Below are 14,443 nucleotides of genomic sequence, written 5' to 3' on the forward strand. Positions count from 1 at the left end.
CCTGTTTGCACCCTTGGGCTCTGAGGTCCTCCAACAGAGGCTGAACCTGGAGACAAGGTGACTGGGAGTGTCCAATGATAAGAAAAACCAAAACAAGACTGAAACCTGGATCCTGACATCAGAGGAGGAGCAATCTTGATGGTAACATGTGGGATGGTAGAAGACCAAGGACCATTCCTGCCTGGCCTCCCTCCAGAAGTACAGTCAGCAAATTCCCAGGCTTTAGCTGTGGGAGTAGGTGGCCGTTAAAGCTGAGAAGCGCTTTCCCGCTCACCAACCCAGTTCTCCCAGTGAAGTGAGAGAATAAAAGCAGGGAAGGCAAATCATCGCCAGGGTGGGTGGGGTGCAGGGGGGTGGGGGGTTTTGATACTGCCTCTAATTGTGGGTCCCTTTGTTTTAATACATGTGAGAGCTAATCTCTAGTGTTTCTTCATAAAAAATTACAACCTTAGAGCTCTGCAGCTTGTTCAGACTCACTGGGCGTGAATGACGTTCATTCTAAAGCACAAGTTTGTAACCCAGGTTATCCTTAAGGGTCTGGGATAGAGAGAATTCAGGGAAGAGAGGATGTAAGCCTGGATGGGAAAAAATTGTCTCTTTACTTTCCTAACCCTTAAGTGAAACTTTTCATTGTGTTCAATTACAAAGATAAAAAGCCACAGTGACCGCAGCAGTCTGTGCGCCTCTGCCAACAATGGAAAAGAAAGAAAAGGGAAGTCGCTCAGTCGTGTCCAGCCCTTTGCAACCCCATGGACTGTAGCCTACCAGGCTCCTCCATTCATGAAATTTTCCAGGCAAGAGTACTGGAGTGGATTGCCATTCCCTTCTCCAGGGATCTTCCTGACCCAGCAGTTGAACCTGGGTCTCCCACATTGCAGGCAGATGCTTTACCATCTGAGCCACCAGCAAAGCCCTGCAAATAATAGAAGGTGCATCTTTTCCCCACCACACGTCACTTGCTGCAGCTGCCTAAAAACAGCATCATGCTTATGGTTCCTTTGAATGCCAACTGCACATTCTCACACTGGTGACCCCAAACTGACCCTGCATCTAACTCGCAAAAGGCACAGGGTGGAAAACTGTAAATGTGAGTAAAAACAGACGTATAAAAAATGTATCCATAGGGCTTCCCTGGTGGTACAGTGGATAAGAATTCACCGGCCAATGCAGGGTACATGGGTTCGATCCCTGGCCCAGGAAGATTCCACATGCCTCAAAGCAACTGGGCCCACGCGCCACAACTACTGAGCTTGCGTGCAGCAACCACTGAAGCCCGTGCTCCAAGAGCCTGTGCTCTGTATCAAGAGAAGCCACTGCAATGAGAAGCCCGAGCATTGCAACTAGAGAGGAGCCCCTGCTCACCACAACTAGAGAAAGCCTGTGCAGCGACGAAGACCCAGCGCAACAAAAAAAAAAGATTAAAATATATATATATATATACACACATATATATGGAGAGTAAATGGGGAATGATAAAACAAATGGGATAAACTAGGAATAACTGACAAGTCTACTGAAATATATTATTGTTGCAATTCTTTAAGTTTGTAATTAAAGTACATATTTTACAAGTTTATAAATTTGATAATAGTATTTCAATATAATCGGTCTCCTGTGTAACCCTATGTATTTTAAGCACCTGGAAATGAGTTCATAGGCTTTATCAACTCACCAGAGGGATCCATAGTGTGCAGAGGTTAAGAAGCCATGCACTGAACCCAATCATAACTGCAGGTTGTCTCCTAAGCCCAGAGGGACCTCTGCACGTGAGCAGTGTTGTAGAGAAGCCACATCCCCCACCCCCACCTGATGGGGGCTTGGGGACTGTCACAGGACAGGTCTGTCATTAACTGGGCAGATCACTAAAAACCAGATGGGCGCGCCTCCCACTCCTTCCCCAAACTTACAAAAAAAACCAGAGCCTGACTAAACTGGGAGTAAGAGTAACTGAAATGGAGTTGCTCACTGGTCTGATGAGATGGGATCTCAGAACTAAAATTACTGATTTCAGTAGGAAACTAACTAAAGATGGGCTACTCCTTTAAACTGCTGGCTGAGGCCACGATGTCCAGGTAGCAAGGAAGTGGTACAACGTGTTACACCGCGCACTCTCTTCACTTAGCGAAAGGTGAGGAGACCCTGTAGAAGCTGACAGAACACTAGAGAAGGCAGAGGGATGTCAACTGAATAGTCATGAGCAGAAGAAAATCTTTGGTGCTGAAAAATGAGGAACTCCAGGCCAGGTAGCAGGAACTCTGCAGGGGCGTCAGGACAGAGGTTGAGAGAGAAGTCGTGGGAGATGGAGGCCGTGGGATGCCCTGCGGGGGGCAGGAAGGATCGAGAAGAGCCAGGGACCTCTCGCCATCAGAAAACACAGGCGCTCTCACAGCTACCTTGGGGATAGAATTAAAAAGGACAACGAGGAACAGGCTCTGGTAGCCAGGCAGTGACTCTCTGAGCATCGAAAGGAAAACGATGATTACACTTCACTTGAGCGATTCCAAGACATGGCCCAAAGGAGAAATTGTAAAACGTGGGCTAGAGAAGTCATAGCTACTAGTATGTCCCTAATTTCTCATAAAAATGGAAATGAGGGAAAGACATTCAGCTGTCTGGAAAAAAATGAATAATGTGAGAGTCGTGAGTGAAGTTTTATTTGGGGAAAAATGAGGACTGTAGCCTGGAGAGACAGCGTCTCAGACAGTTCCGAGGAACAGAGGCACGGGGGAAGGCCAGCATTCTATGTGGTTTTAATGACAGGGGGATGTACAGTCAAGCACACACTATGGCAGAGGCCGAAGTGAGGAGCGCATGACACTGTTAATGATTTTACTGTTCTTCTAGATAAGAGGACATGTGAGAACTTGGGCTCATAAAATCTTTTCCTAAAAATATCTATCCGAAGGCCTGTTCTGCCGGTTTTCCCAGAGCACAGAGGGCCTCACTCCTGATTTCCACCCTGAACTGCCTTCGGGGTGTGTTGATAGTGGCTACCGTGGTCAGTGACTTAATCCTTGTGGAGGCAGATGGCAAGTGCAAATTTTTAGCTGGAAGTTCAATTGGTAAAAGAATACAGAATACTATGATTTGTTTTACTGATAATGCTTTTTATTTTATTGCATTTTTATTGCAAAACAAATGCAAACAAAATGCATTTGTTTCACTGATAAAATGCTTTCTCCTCACTGAGTCGATAATGTAATTAATATAGTAATAGTGACTATAATTTGTTTGGATTTCTCTTAGAGATGTAAGAGCTATTCTTTTTAACTTTTTATTTTGTATTGGGGTGTAACTGATCAACAAACAATACTGGGATAGTGTCAGGTGAACAGTGAAGGGACTCGGCCATACACATACCTGTATCCATTCTCCCCCAACTTCCCATCCACACTGCCACGTAACAGAGCCAAGCTCCCTGTGCTGTACAGTAGGTTCTTGTTGGTGATCCATTTTAAATACAGCAGTATGTACATGACCATCTCAGACTCCCTAACTGTCCCTTTCCCGAGACAACTGTTAAGTTCGATCTCTAGGTCTGTGGGTCTCTTCTGTTGTAAGTTATTTTAGGAAGACCGAAGTCTTGCTGAGATGACAGCAGAGGAACAGTGGAAGCCAGTGACCATGCTGAGTGGGCTGGAGCCAGGAGTCTGTTTAGGGGGCTGCTGTGATTCACTGAGAAGCCCTCTGCTATGTATGGGTGGTTTTATGCCAGGTGTTCACATCTGGTCAACAGGCCGTGGCTAGAACAGCAGGAGTAAGGGTTGCGGGGAGATAACAGACACCTCCATTGGGAGTGATGGCTTTTCCTGTCTGAAAGTAGTCTTACTCCCAAGGAGTGGAGCTTCCCCGGGGAGCACTCTGAGAGCTCTGACCACAGTGCAAAAACCGCCTTCCTCACCTAAGCGTGGTCTCCATCAGTTTTCAGCCTCTTTGCCACAAAACAAACTTTACACTCTACATCTGTGCCCAGTGGCGCCTTCCTGTCAATCTCCTCACCAGCCCTAGGGGCATGCACACCGGTAAACACAGGCCAGTCCGTGCCTGGATCACAGTGAGGGGCTCAGGTTTAATGTGCAACGGGGAGCCATTTGGAGGGCTCCAAGCAGGAGTGTGACCTGATCAAACTTGTGTTTTGTTTTTAAATCACTGCAGCTGCTGAGAACACAGAACTGGAGACAGAAGTTGGAGGTTGAAGCAGTGTCTATAGCTCCTAGAGGTGACGGAGACATGATAAGGAAGCTTTCTAGATGCAGCAAGAAGGTGAACTTGGTTCCCAGGTACGGACAAAGAATGTAGCCTATCTTTACACTAAACAAAAAATGTACCCACCATCAAGCCATCAGCCACTGCGGCACACGCTACCCACTGTGCGCCCTGGGGGAATTCCGGATGGAGGGAAACAGGAAATTCTGCACCCTGGATATTGGCCCGAGGTGATGAAGATGCATATCTAATGAAGAATTTCAAAGAGCCCAGATTCTTGCATCTTCCCACACACAGAAAAGCACTAAAATCATTAACTCAAGATGTGTGTGTGTGTGTGTGTGTGTGTGATTAGCAATAATCTTTGATGTTCAACCGCAGGGTTTTTTTCCCAACAAAAACTCATATATCCTGGCTCCTCCCTCACCTCTTTGGAGCAGTTCCTTGGAGCTACCTTAGCTACAATCCTCAATAAGGTCCCCAAATAAAACTTAACCTGGAACTTTAGGTTGTGCATTTTTCTTTAGTTAACATACTGAGCCCCTCCCATGACAAACATGCTTAATAAAATATAGCAAAACTATTTTGAAACAAAGTTAAGCTCTAAAGAAAATAAAAGAGAAATAAAGAGAAACCCCTGGGTGCTAGAACTGAAAATAATGTTCAGCAGAAGTGGTCAGCACATCCGTGATGGGTCAGCACATCGGTGATGAGGTAGAATGCTTGCAGGCCCCTGAGGATGGGATAGTAACACATGTTCAGGGGTCACATCACCGCAGAAGATGGGGTTTAGTCTCACGTTCTCTGGGAGCTAGATCCAAGATCTCCATTTAAAGGGAGAACCCTGCAAAGTTTGCCTCCTTGTCTATAAGAGTCTAGAAAAACTGTGCTCACCAGCCCATGAGCAAGAAGCCTGTCTCTGCTGGGGCTCTGAGTGGGAAATCACAACCACAATCTATATCATCCACTGATGTATCTGAATTCACACTACCAATGTGCTCTAGAAATTCCAAGCTAAGGAATTAATATAAAAAAAAATTAGTCCCATTATAGTGAACCCTTGGGGTATCCAAAAGAAGCAAACATAAAAACTTCTCCGTAGCAATAAATTTACAATCTGAGGTACTCGGGACTCCCATAGAAAACAATCAGTCTAGCTAAAGATAAGCTCACAGTAAAAATAATTAACATGTGTTAATCCACAATATAATATATCGGGGAGCCTCCACAAATAGGAATCAACACCCCAGTAAACTGAAATAATAAAAAGAGACTTTAAAATTATTTTTAAATGAAGGGAAGAACAGAACCAGGATGAAGGAACAGGACACTGTGAGAAAGAGATGACGGTGGCCAGGAGTAAGTGGCTACAGTGAGGATGGTGAGACAAATGGATTCAAGGCATATGTGAAGGAACAGCTTCCACTAACTGCTGATCAGGTGAACATGGAAGAAAAGAATCAAGAATTCCTAGGCTTTAGCTTAAGCAACTACATGGATGCTCTGCCCTCTACTGAAACAAAACAGACTAGGGGAGGAAGAGCTTTGTGGAGGGAGGGAGGGAGGGAGAGTTCAGTATGTATAGTTGGGATGCCTGTTAAACATCCATGTAGAGACATCAAGAAGGAGGCTGCAATATTTAAACCTAGAGCTTAGGTGAGAACACAGGTTAGAGAAGTTGAATTCAGGCATTACCAACATAGAGGTAATGTTTAATAGCCTTGTCGGTTACTACCTATTCATTCTTCAAGATCCAACTTCAGAGGATGTCCTTTTTGAACATGGCCTCTTACAAAGAGTGATGGGATCTTGGATCTTTCTTACACGCTCTGTAACTTTGTTTATTAACTGTCTCCCCATTATCCCGAACACCAAGCCCAGGATGTGGCAGACAACCAGGAATCAGTAGTATTCAGTTCCTAGATGAATGACTGCCCTAAAGCTCTAAGTGCTAGCCTCTAGCACAACATTTTAGAAAAGTGGACACTCAAAGATATTTACTAACTGAATAAAAGAGCTAACCTTCTGAGCAGCTAGACTTTGACTGCTCTCACTCAGAGCCAAAGCTGTAAAACACTGGATACACTCATCCAGGTCTGTTTGAGGTAAAGAAGCCAGCAAGTGTCTGAGCTCTTCTTCAGTGGAAGAATCCTGAAATAAAGGGAAAAAATTCTTAACTAAATTCAACAATTGAGTATAATGAAAAGCACCCAAAGAATCTAAGCCAAAACAAAACAGTAGAGGTAAATCAGTGCTTTTAGCCTTGAAGCCCGTCACCCACCCTGGTAAAAGAGGACTGTTTAATTTTGAATTCCATACTTGCCTGTCTACTACCTCAGCCTGAAAGACCTACTGCAATTTATCGCTCAAGATTTCACCTCATGGGCCACTTCACATCTTGACTCAAAATGAATTACTATATTCTCTCTAATTAAAGCTGGCTTTTTAATATCCACAACTTGTTCCTATTGTTCTGATTTTCACTAATAACTTATGTCTAGTATAGTTTTTTTCTGTTTTTCAAAAACTCATGGCAAAGTTTTCAGATTTTCACTTTCTAGGAAAGCCTAGGAAAAGCCCTTAAGAAACATGCTCTAATATCTTTATTAGTGGTTAACAATTAACCATTATTATTAATTAACCATTATTAATTATTATTAACCACTATAATTAATACTATATTATTAATGTATAGTAATACAGGGAGACCTGGCGTGCTGCAGTCCATGGGGTCTCAAAGAGTCGGACACGACTTGGCGACTGAACAACAACATGGTAATACATTAGTATCTAAATGCAGTGGTTCTCCAGGGGCTGTTTTGCAGCCTAGGAAATATTTAGAAATATCTGGAGACATTTTCGGTTGTTACAACTGGGGGGTGCTACTGTCATGCAGGGAGTAGCTGCCACTGTGTACAGAAGAGCTTCCAACAACAAAGAATTATTTGATCCAAAATGTCAGTAGTGTTGAGATTGAGAAAAACTGACCTATAGCAATCTTAGTACAAAGGACCAATTGATGGATGCTGATATGCTAAGAAGCCATCCTCTGGTATAAAGAGACTCCCAACTCCACAAAGAGGAAAATAATTTAGGAGAAATGGCACCTTCTGAGGAATCAAGAAACCTTGGAATGGAAGCTACAATTGCAGGTTTACACCCTAACTAACCTGCTTGTGAGAAGCAGCCCAAAAATTGTTTTTTGAATGGTTATTTTGCACCCAAAGTGAAGATGATATATTAAACTTTTTTTCACTCAGCAGATTATTTTTACTTACTTCTTTTAAAGATGGCAGGGGAGGAGGGCGGAGAAAAAACCGAAGATCACTGTCTTTGCTTCGTGCCAAACCAGTAAGAGTTCTCATATCACAGGCTTGAGCGATTATCCTGTACTGGTAATCTATTGCAGAAGTACGCTGTTAGCACCCAACTTAGGCTATGGTTGTTTCAAAGATTAAACGAAGAACATAATTTTTAAACTATAAGTTTATAATTCAAAATTTTGCTGCATTTACAATACCAGTAAGCGAAATAGCCAACATTTCCATGACTGATCTAATTTTCAACACATATCTAAACATATCACAGTCTAACTAACCTTTTTGAAAAAATAAACCTCAAATGTGAAACCTGATAGATCAGAACCAATTTAATTTCTTCTCCTTTAAAAAAGAAATTCCAGCATTCAAAAGCTATTTTGATCACTACAGAAAACCCTGCAAGGAGATCAAACCAGTCAATCCTAAAGGAACTCAATCCTAAATATTCATTAGAAGGACTGATGTTGAAGCTCTAATACTTTGGCCACCTGATGCAAAGAGCCAACTCATTGAAAAAGACCATGATGCTGGGAAAGACTGAAGGCAAAAGAAGGTGGTGGCAGAGGATGAGATGGTTAGATAGCATCACTGACTCAATGAACATGAGTTTGAGCAAACTCCGGGAGACAGTGAAGGAAAGAGGAGCCTGGCATGCTACAGTCCAGTGTAGCAAAGAGTAAGACATGACTCAGCAACTGAACACCATCAACAAAAGCCTGTGGTTCCATTTAGATCCATCATCCCCTGGTACTGCTATGGTGCTCTGGCATTTCATGATGCTGATGAATAATCTGAGGTCCCAGATAGCAGTACTTTGGTTTAGCCTTCATGATTTCACTGTTCCATTCTTTATGTATTGCTATAGAGTGAATGTTTGTGTCCCTCCCAAATTCATGTGTTGGAACCTAATCCCTAATGTCATGGGATTTGGAGGTAGGGCCCTTGCAAGGTGATGTGGAGCGCTCATGACTAGGATTAGTGCTCCTGTAAAAGGGACCCTCCATCCTTACCAGACACCAGGGTGCCAAGTCTGCTGCCCTGATCTTGTATTTCTCGGCCTCCAGAAAACGGTGAGAAATAAATTTCTGTTGTTTATAAGCTACCTGAAAAGTCAAAGTCGCTCAGTTGTATCTGACTCTTTGCAACCCCATGGACTATATAATCCATGGAATTCTCCAGGCCAGAATACTGGAGTGGGTAGCCGTTCCCTTCTCCAGGGGATCTTTCCAGCCCAGGATCAAACCCAGGTCTCCCACATTGCAGGCGTATTCTTTACCATCTGAGCCACCAGGGAAGCCCAAAATAAGCTACCTAGTCTATGGCATTTTGCTACAGCATCCCAAATGGATTAAGACATGTGTCAAAAAAAAAAAAAAACAACAACCTGCAACAACTGGAGGAGACATTATTTTTAATAATAGCCCTATGTAACCTGGGTGTCAGAATCAAGTGTGGAACTTGTTCAAAATCTACATGCCAGGGCTCCAACTTTGATGTTTCTGATAGAGCAGAAATCTGAATGGAGTCTTGGAAGGCAGATTTTGAAACAGATTTTTATTCTAAACCGCCACTCACATTCTCCACTGAACTAGTTCAGTTCAGTCGCTCAGTTGTGTCCGACTCTTTGCGACCCCATGGACTGCAGCACGCCAGGCTTCCCTGTCCAACTCCCGGAGCTTGCTCAAACTCATATCTATCAAGTCGGTGATGCCATCTAACCATCTCATCCTCTGTCGTCCCCTTCTCCTCCTGCCTTCATTCTTTCCCAGCATCAAGGTCTTTTCCAATAAGTAAGTTTTTCGCATCAGGTGGCCAAAGTACTGGAGCTTCAGCTTCAGCATCAGTCCTTCCAATGAAGATTCAGGACTGATTTCCTTTAGGATTGACTGGTTGGATCTCCTTGCAGTCCAAGGGACTCTCAAGAGTCTTCTCCAACACCATAGTTCAAAAGCATCAATTCTCTGGTGCTTAGCTTTCTTTATAGTCCAACTTTCACATCCATACATGACTACCGGAAAAACCACAGCTTTGACTAGATGCACCTTTGTTAGCAAAGTAATGTCTCTGTTTTTTAAAATGCTGTCTAGGCTGGTCATAGCTTTTCTTCCAAGGAGCAAGTGTCTTTTAATTACCTCCACCATAGTTTGGTCTCTGGAGAAGGCAATGGCACCCCACTCCAGTACTCTTGCCTGGAAAATCCCATGGACGGAGGAGCCTGGTAGGCTGCAGTCCATGGGGTCGCTAGGAGTCGGACACGACTGAGCAACTTCACTTTGACTTTTCACTTTCATGCATTGGAAGAGGAAATGGCAACTCACTCCAGTGTTCCTGCCTGGAGAATCCCATGGACAGAGGAGCCTGGTGGGCTGTCGTCTATGGGGTCGCACAGAGTCGGACACGACTGAAGCGACTTAGCAGCATAGTTTGGTCTCAGGTCAAACAACAGGGAGGGAACACACCCCAGCTCATCAATCAACAGAAAATTGGATTAAAGATTTACTGAGCACAGCCCGGCCCATCAGGATAAGACACAGTTTCCCCCTCAGTCAGTCTCTCCCATCAGGAAGCTTCCATAAGCCTCTTATCTGTCAAAGGGCAGACTGAATGAAAACCACAATCACAGAAAACTAATCAAACTGATCACATGGCCCACAGCCTTGTCAAACTCAATGAACCTATGAGCCATGAAACTAGGGCCACCCAAGATGGACGGGTCATGGTGGAGAGTTCTGACAAAACGTGGTCCACTGGAGAAGGAATGGCAAACCACTTCAGTATTCTTGCCTTGAAAACCCCATGAACAGTATGAAAAGGCAAAAAGATATGACACTGAAAGATGAACTCCCCAGGTTGTTTGGTAGGTGTCCAATATGCTACCGGAGAAGAATGGAGAAATAACTCTGGAAAGAATGAAGAGATGGAGCCAAAGCGAAAACAACACCCAGTTGTGAATGTAACTGGTGATGGAAGTGCAGTCCAATGCTGTAAAGAGCAATATCGCATAGGAACCTGGAATGTTAGGTCCACGAATCAAGATAAATTAGAAGTGGTCAAACAGGAGATGGCAAGAGTGAACATCGACAATTTAGGAATTAGTGAACTAAAATGGACTGAAATGGGTGAATTTAATTCAGATGACCACTCAAATTAAGTAAGCTTATTTTTACATTATAAATTACTATAGTCACCAATCAGTCAAACTGACTGACTAACTCGTATGGAGGCAGAGATCTTATTCCGAAACTAAACTTTTCTTTGAGAACATTATTTTTTTTACATGTTTGTGAAAGTGAAAGTGTTAGTCACTCAGTTGTATTCGACTTTTTGTGACCCCATGAACTGCAGTCTGCCAGGCTTCTCTGTCCACGTAATACTCCAGACAAGAATACTGGAGTGGGTTGCCATTTCCTCCTCCAAGGGATGTTCCCGACTCAGGGATCAAACCCAGGTTTCCTGCATTGCAGGCAGATTGTGTACTGTCTGAGCCACCAGGGAAAGTGAAAAAAGCAAAAGCAAAGTCGTTCAGTCATATCCGACTCTGTGACCCCGTGGACTGTAGCCCACCAGGCTCCTCAATCCATGGGATTTTCTAGGCAAGAATATTGGAGTGGGTTGCCATTTCCTTCTCCAGGGATCTTCCCGACCCAGGGATCGAACCTGGGTCTCCCGCATTTCACGAAGACGCTTTACCATCTGAGCCACCATGGAAGCCCTCTCCTAACAAAGTATACTTTAGTCCCTGTACTATATTCAGAGCAGATCTGAGGTCTTGCTCATGTACTTTTACCGCAGAACCTGCAATTTTAAATATAATTAAATATTAAAAACCTTTCTTAAAAAACAAACATACACATGGCCAATTAGGTACATTTGACTAATTATTATATTAAAGCCAAGAGACTGTCAACTGAAAGCACATATCACTTTGGTGCAGCCAGCAATTAAAATATATCTCATTAAATAGGAATGAAAAAACATGCCAACACATTAAGCTATACCTATCAGAATCAAGAGTTTCTCCCATCAAGTATAAAAACTTCATTCTGGTAGAAAGTTTATACAAATATATCTACCTCCATTTTCAGGGGTTCCTACCAAACACCCCATGGCTACCAGGCCAGCAGGTTTCGTACTTTATCACTGGAGTTTCTTTTAAAGTTTTTGAAAATATTGTTTACACCTGTTAATATTTCCTGAATTATTCTCCTTCTTTGATGTCTCTGGCCCTTCATTTCACATCAGAGATCACGAGCTTGCCAATGTGTGCGGCGTGCGCAGACGTCTCCTTACCGTGCCAGTGACGGGCCTCCGACATCTCCTGGACGGCCTGCAGTCGGGCTGCTCTGTCATCCGACCGGCTCTTCCTCAGCAGCAGCCACACGGCGCAGTCATGATCTTCTATATCGACTGTACTAAAAGTGTCTTTGTGATAACAAAAAAAAGACAATGTGAACTGCTAAAACGTTTTCATCCTCACATGTAAGAGGGTAGTTTGTTAAGTATCTGAAATCTACAATAGGGAAGTTAAATCCATCGCCAGGTGTTGATAATGACTGAGGCTTGTTCTCAGTTCTGTCATATTATGATGTTTCATTTGTTACGTACAATATGTACGTGCTTTTGTTTTATATATTATGTTGGCTTTCACGATAAGGTCTTTGTTTCTTTTTGGCTCCTTTTCCCTAAAGAAACTTTTTATTATGAGAAATATCAAGTATATGAGATAGATTAAAATAATAATACATTAACAGCCACATGTTTACCACAATTAGATTTAACAAATGTTCTTATTTTGCCATAGCTGTTTAATCTGCATGGTGCGTATAATTTATTTTACTTTTTTGCTGTGCTGAGCAGCTTGTGGGATCTTAGTTCCTTGACGAGGGATTAAACCCAGGCCCTTGACAGAGAAAGCGTATAGTCCTGACCACTGGACCACCAGAGAATTCCCCTGGATGTGTATATACTTTTTTCCTAAACTGTGTAAAAGAAAGTTGCAGAAGTAATGATATTTTACCCTTTCATAATTCTAAATGCATCTCCTAAGAATAAGCCTACATTCTCCTATATAATCACAATGCCATTATAACACCTAGGAATACTAACAAAAATCTTCCAGATCGTCTAAAAATCAGTCTAACTCCATCTTCAAATTCCTCCAACTTTTCTCAAAATATCTTTAGAGCTGTTTAAAAAAAAAACAAAAAAACAGGATTTGGTTAAGTCTCTTATATACTTCTAGGAAGTTTCCCACCTTTCCTGTTTTATCACACCAACTTTGTAAAGAGATCAGGTCAGCCCTTTTACAGGGAGCTCCACAATGTAGATTTGCCCAATTGTGAATCTATATTTTTGATGCAATATGAGAAAGCATGGAAATGATTTTCTAACAAATAATTTTGAAATATTCATCAAAAGAGTCTCAATATTTATTTGGGCTTCCTTGGTGGCTCAGAGGGTAAAGTGTGTGCCTGCAATGCAGAGACCCGGGTTTGATCCCTTGGTCAGGAAGATCCGCTGGAGAAGGAAATGGCAATCCACTCCAGTACTCTTGCCTGGAAAATAAATCCCCTTGGATGGAGAAGCCTGATAGGCTACAGTCCACGGTGTCACAAAGAGTTGGAAACTATCTAAAAATAATGCATCCATAAAGATAGAAGGAAAAATCTTTCCAAGGCATCAAGTCCTTAAAATTAAGTATAGCCCAAGAGAACAAGGTTATTCAATTTTCCATAGCTACAATAAATCTTAGCACAAGAAATGGAAAAAAAAACACCTCAGGTTGATCATTGAATGACTTTCAGATTACTGATAAGGATTCTCAATTAAGTATGTGATACTTACCAGCAAATGGACCCCGAAATATCCTGGCTGATGTTGCCAATACTTTTCTTACTGCTTTGTGAAGCTCTTTTCTTGCCTGGTAGGTGATTCCTAGAATGATTACAGATGTAAATAAAATCAAATAGGTACTCTTAATGCTGTGCTCCAATACTTCAAAGAAAAATGTATAAATTAAGTTCTGATTTTTTAAAAAGAAAATGTAAAATAGCATCTTTCTTTTTTTACTGTCACTATTAAAGCAACTAAAACCATTATGGGAACACAGAGTCTCTGAATTCCTACCCCCCTTCCAAAATTACTTTCCTAGTCAGGGAAAAGGTGAAAACAAAACAAAAGCAAACACACTAACTCAAGCTAACAAAAATCCTCATATACAACACAGGATTAACTATATTTGAGAAAATGTCACTTAAAAATACCCCTCTCAAAGCGAAAATTAGAGATACCTGACTAGTGAGATTCAGCTTTACTATATAAGTAAATTATATGCTATAAAAACTAGCTGTGTAACTGATGTAACACACCATGAAAGCATGCTGAAATAAGTAGGGTACACTAACAATACATGCAGACTGGAGAGGGCGGGGATAGATACAGCTGCAGACAGGGGAGCAGCAGAACCTGCCTGACTCGGGGAATGTAAAGTGCTCACAGGCATGATTATTCTGGCTGACGATGTACAACAGGCAGCTGTAAATCTAGTGTGATGACTTGCCAGGCTACCCATATCCTGATGAAAAGATACTCTGCTCTAAAAGTTCATGTTCACCAAGCAACCATCTGATTACTAATTGGGTTTCCATCTGACCTAAATATGGAGGAGAGGAGGGTTTCGACTAGTAGAGCCAGGTTTTCCAACCTTGATGACACATTTTTTTTTCTCCCTCTGTAAATAAGTTGGCATTCATATTTATGAATCCATCCCATGAGTTTAGGGTGCATAATAATAAATGCCTTAGAGCAAAAATACCTCTGAGCTAAGTGACAAAGATCATGTTTTCATGTTTGCTAAACTGAGGACCAGCCTCTGAACTGACAGTCCTCGTGAAGTAAAGAACTCCAAGTGAAAGTGA

General features: G+C 42.4%; 1 protein-coding gene across 5 annotated transcripts in view; it reads right to left on the bottom strand.

The window, feature by feature from the left end:
* Positions 1-14,443, bottom strand: part of SERAC1 (serine active site containing 1) — a 55,756-nt gene that overhangs the window by 20,772 nt on the left and 20,541 nt on the right. For all 5 annotated transcript variants that reach the window (XM_055536082.1, XM_055536079.1, XM_055536080.1 and 2 more), the window contains 4 exons: positions 13,371-13,460; positions 11,817-11,948; positions 7,485-7,606; positions 6,229-6,357 (listed from right to left, as the gene is read on the bottom strand). In XM_055536082.1, coding sequence (XP_055392057.1) covers positions 6,229-6,357; positions 7,485-7,606; positions 11,817-11,948; positions 13,371-13,460 — 473 coding nt within the window. The remainder of the gene's footprint in view (positions 1-6,228; positions 6,358-7,484; positions 7,607-11,816; positions 11,949-13,370; positions 13,461-14,443) is intronic.

The sequence above is a fragment of the Bubalus kerabau genome, chromosome 9 (assembly GCF_029407905.1).
Source record: "Bubalus kerabau isolate K-KA32 ecotype Philippines breed swamp buffalo chromosome 9, PCC_UOA_SB_1v2, whole genome shotgun sequence".
In the NCBI taxonomy this organism is placed as follows: Eukaryota; Metazoa; Chordata; class Mammalia; order Artiodactyla; family Bovidae; genus Bubalus; species Bubalus kerabau.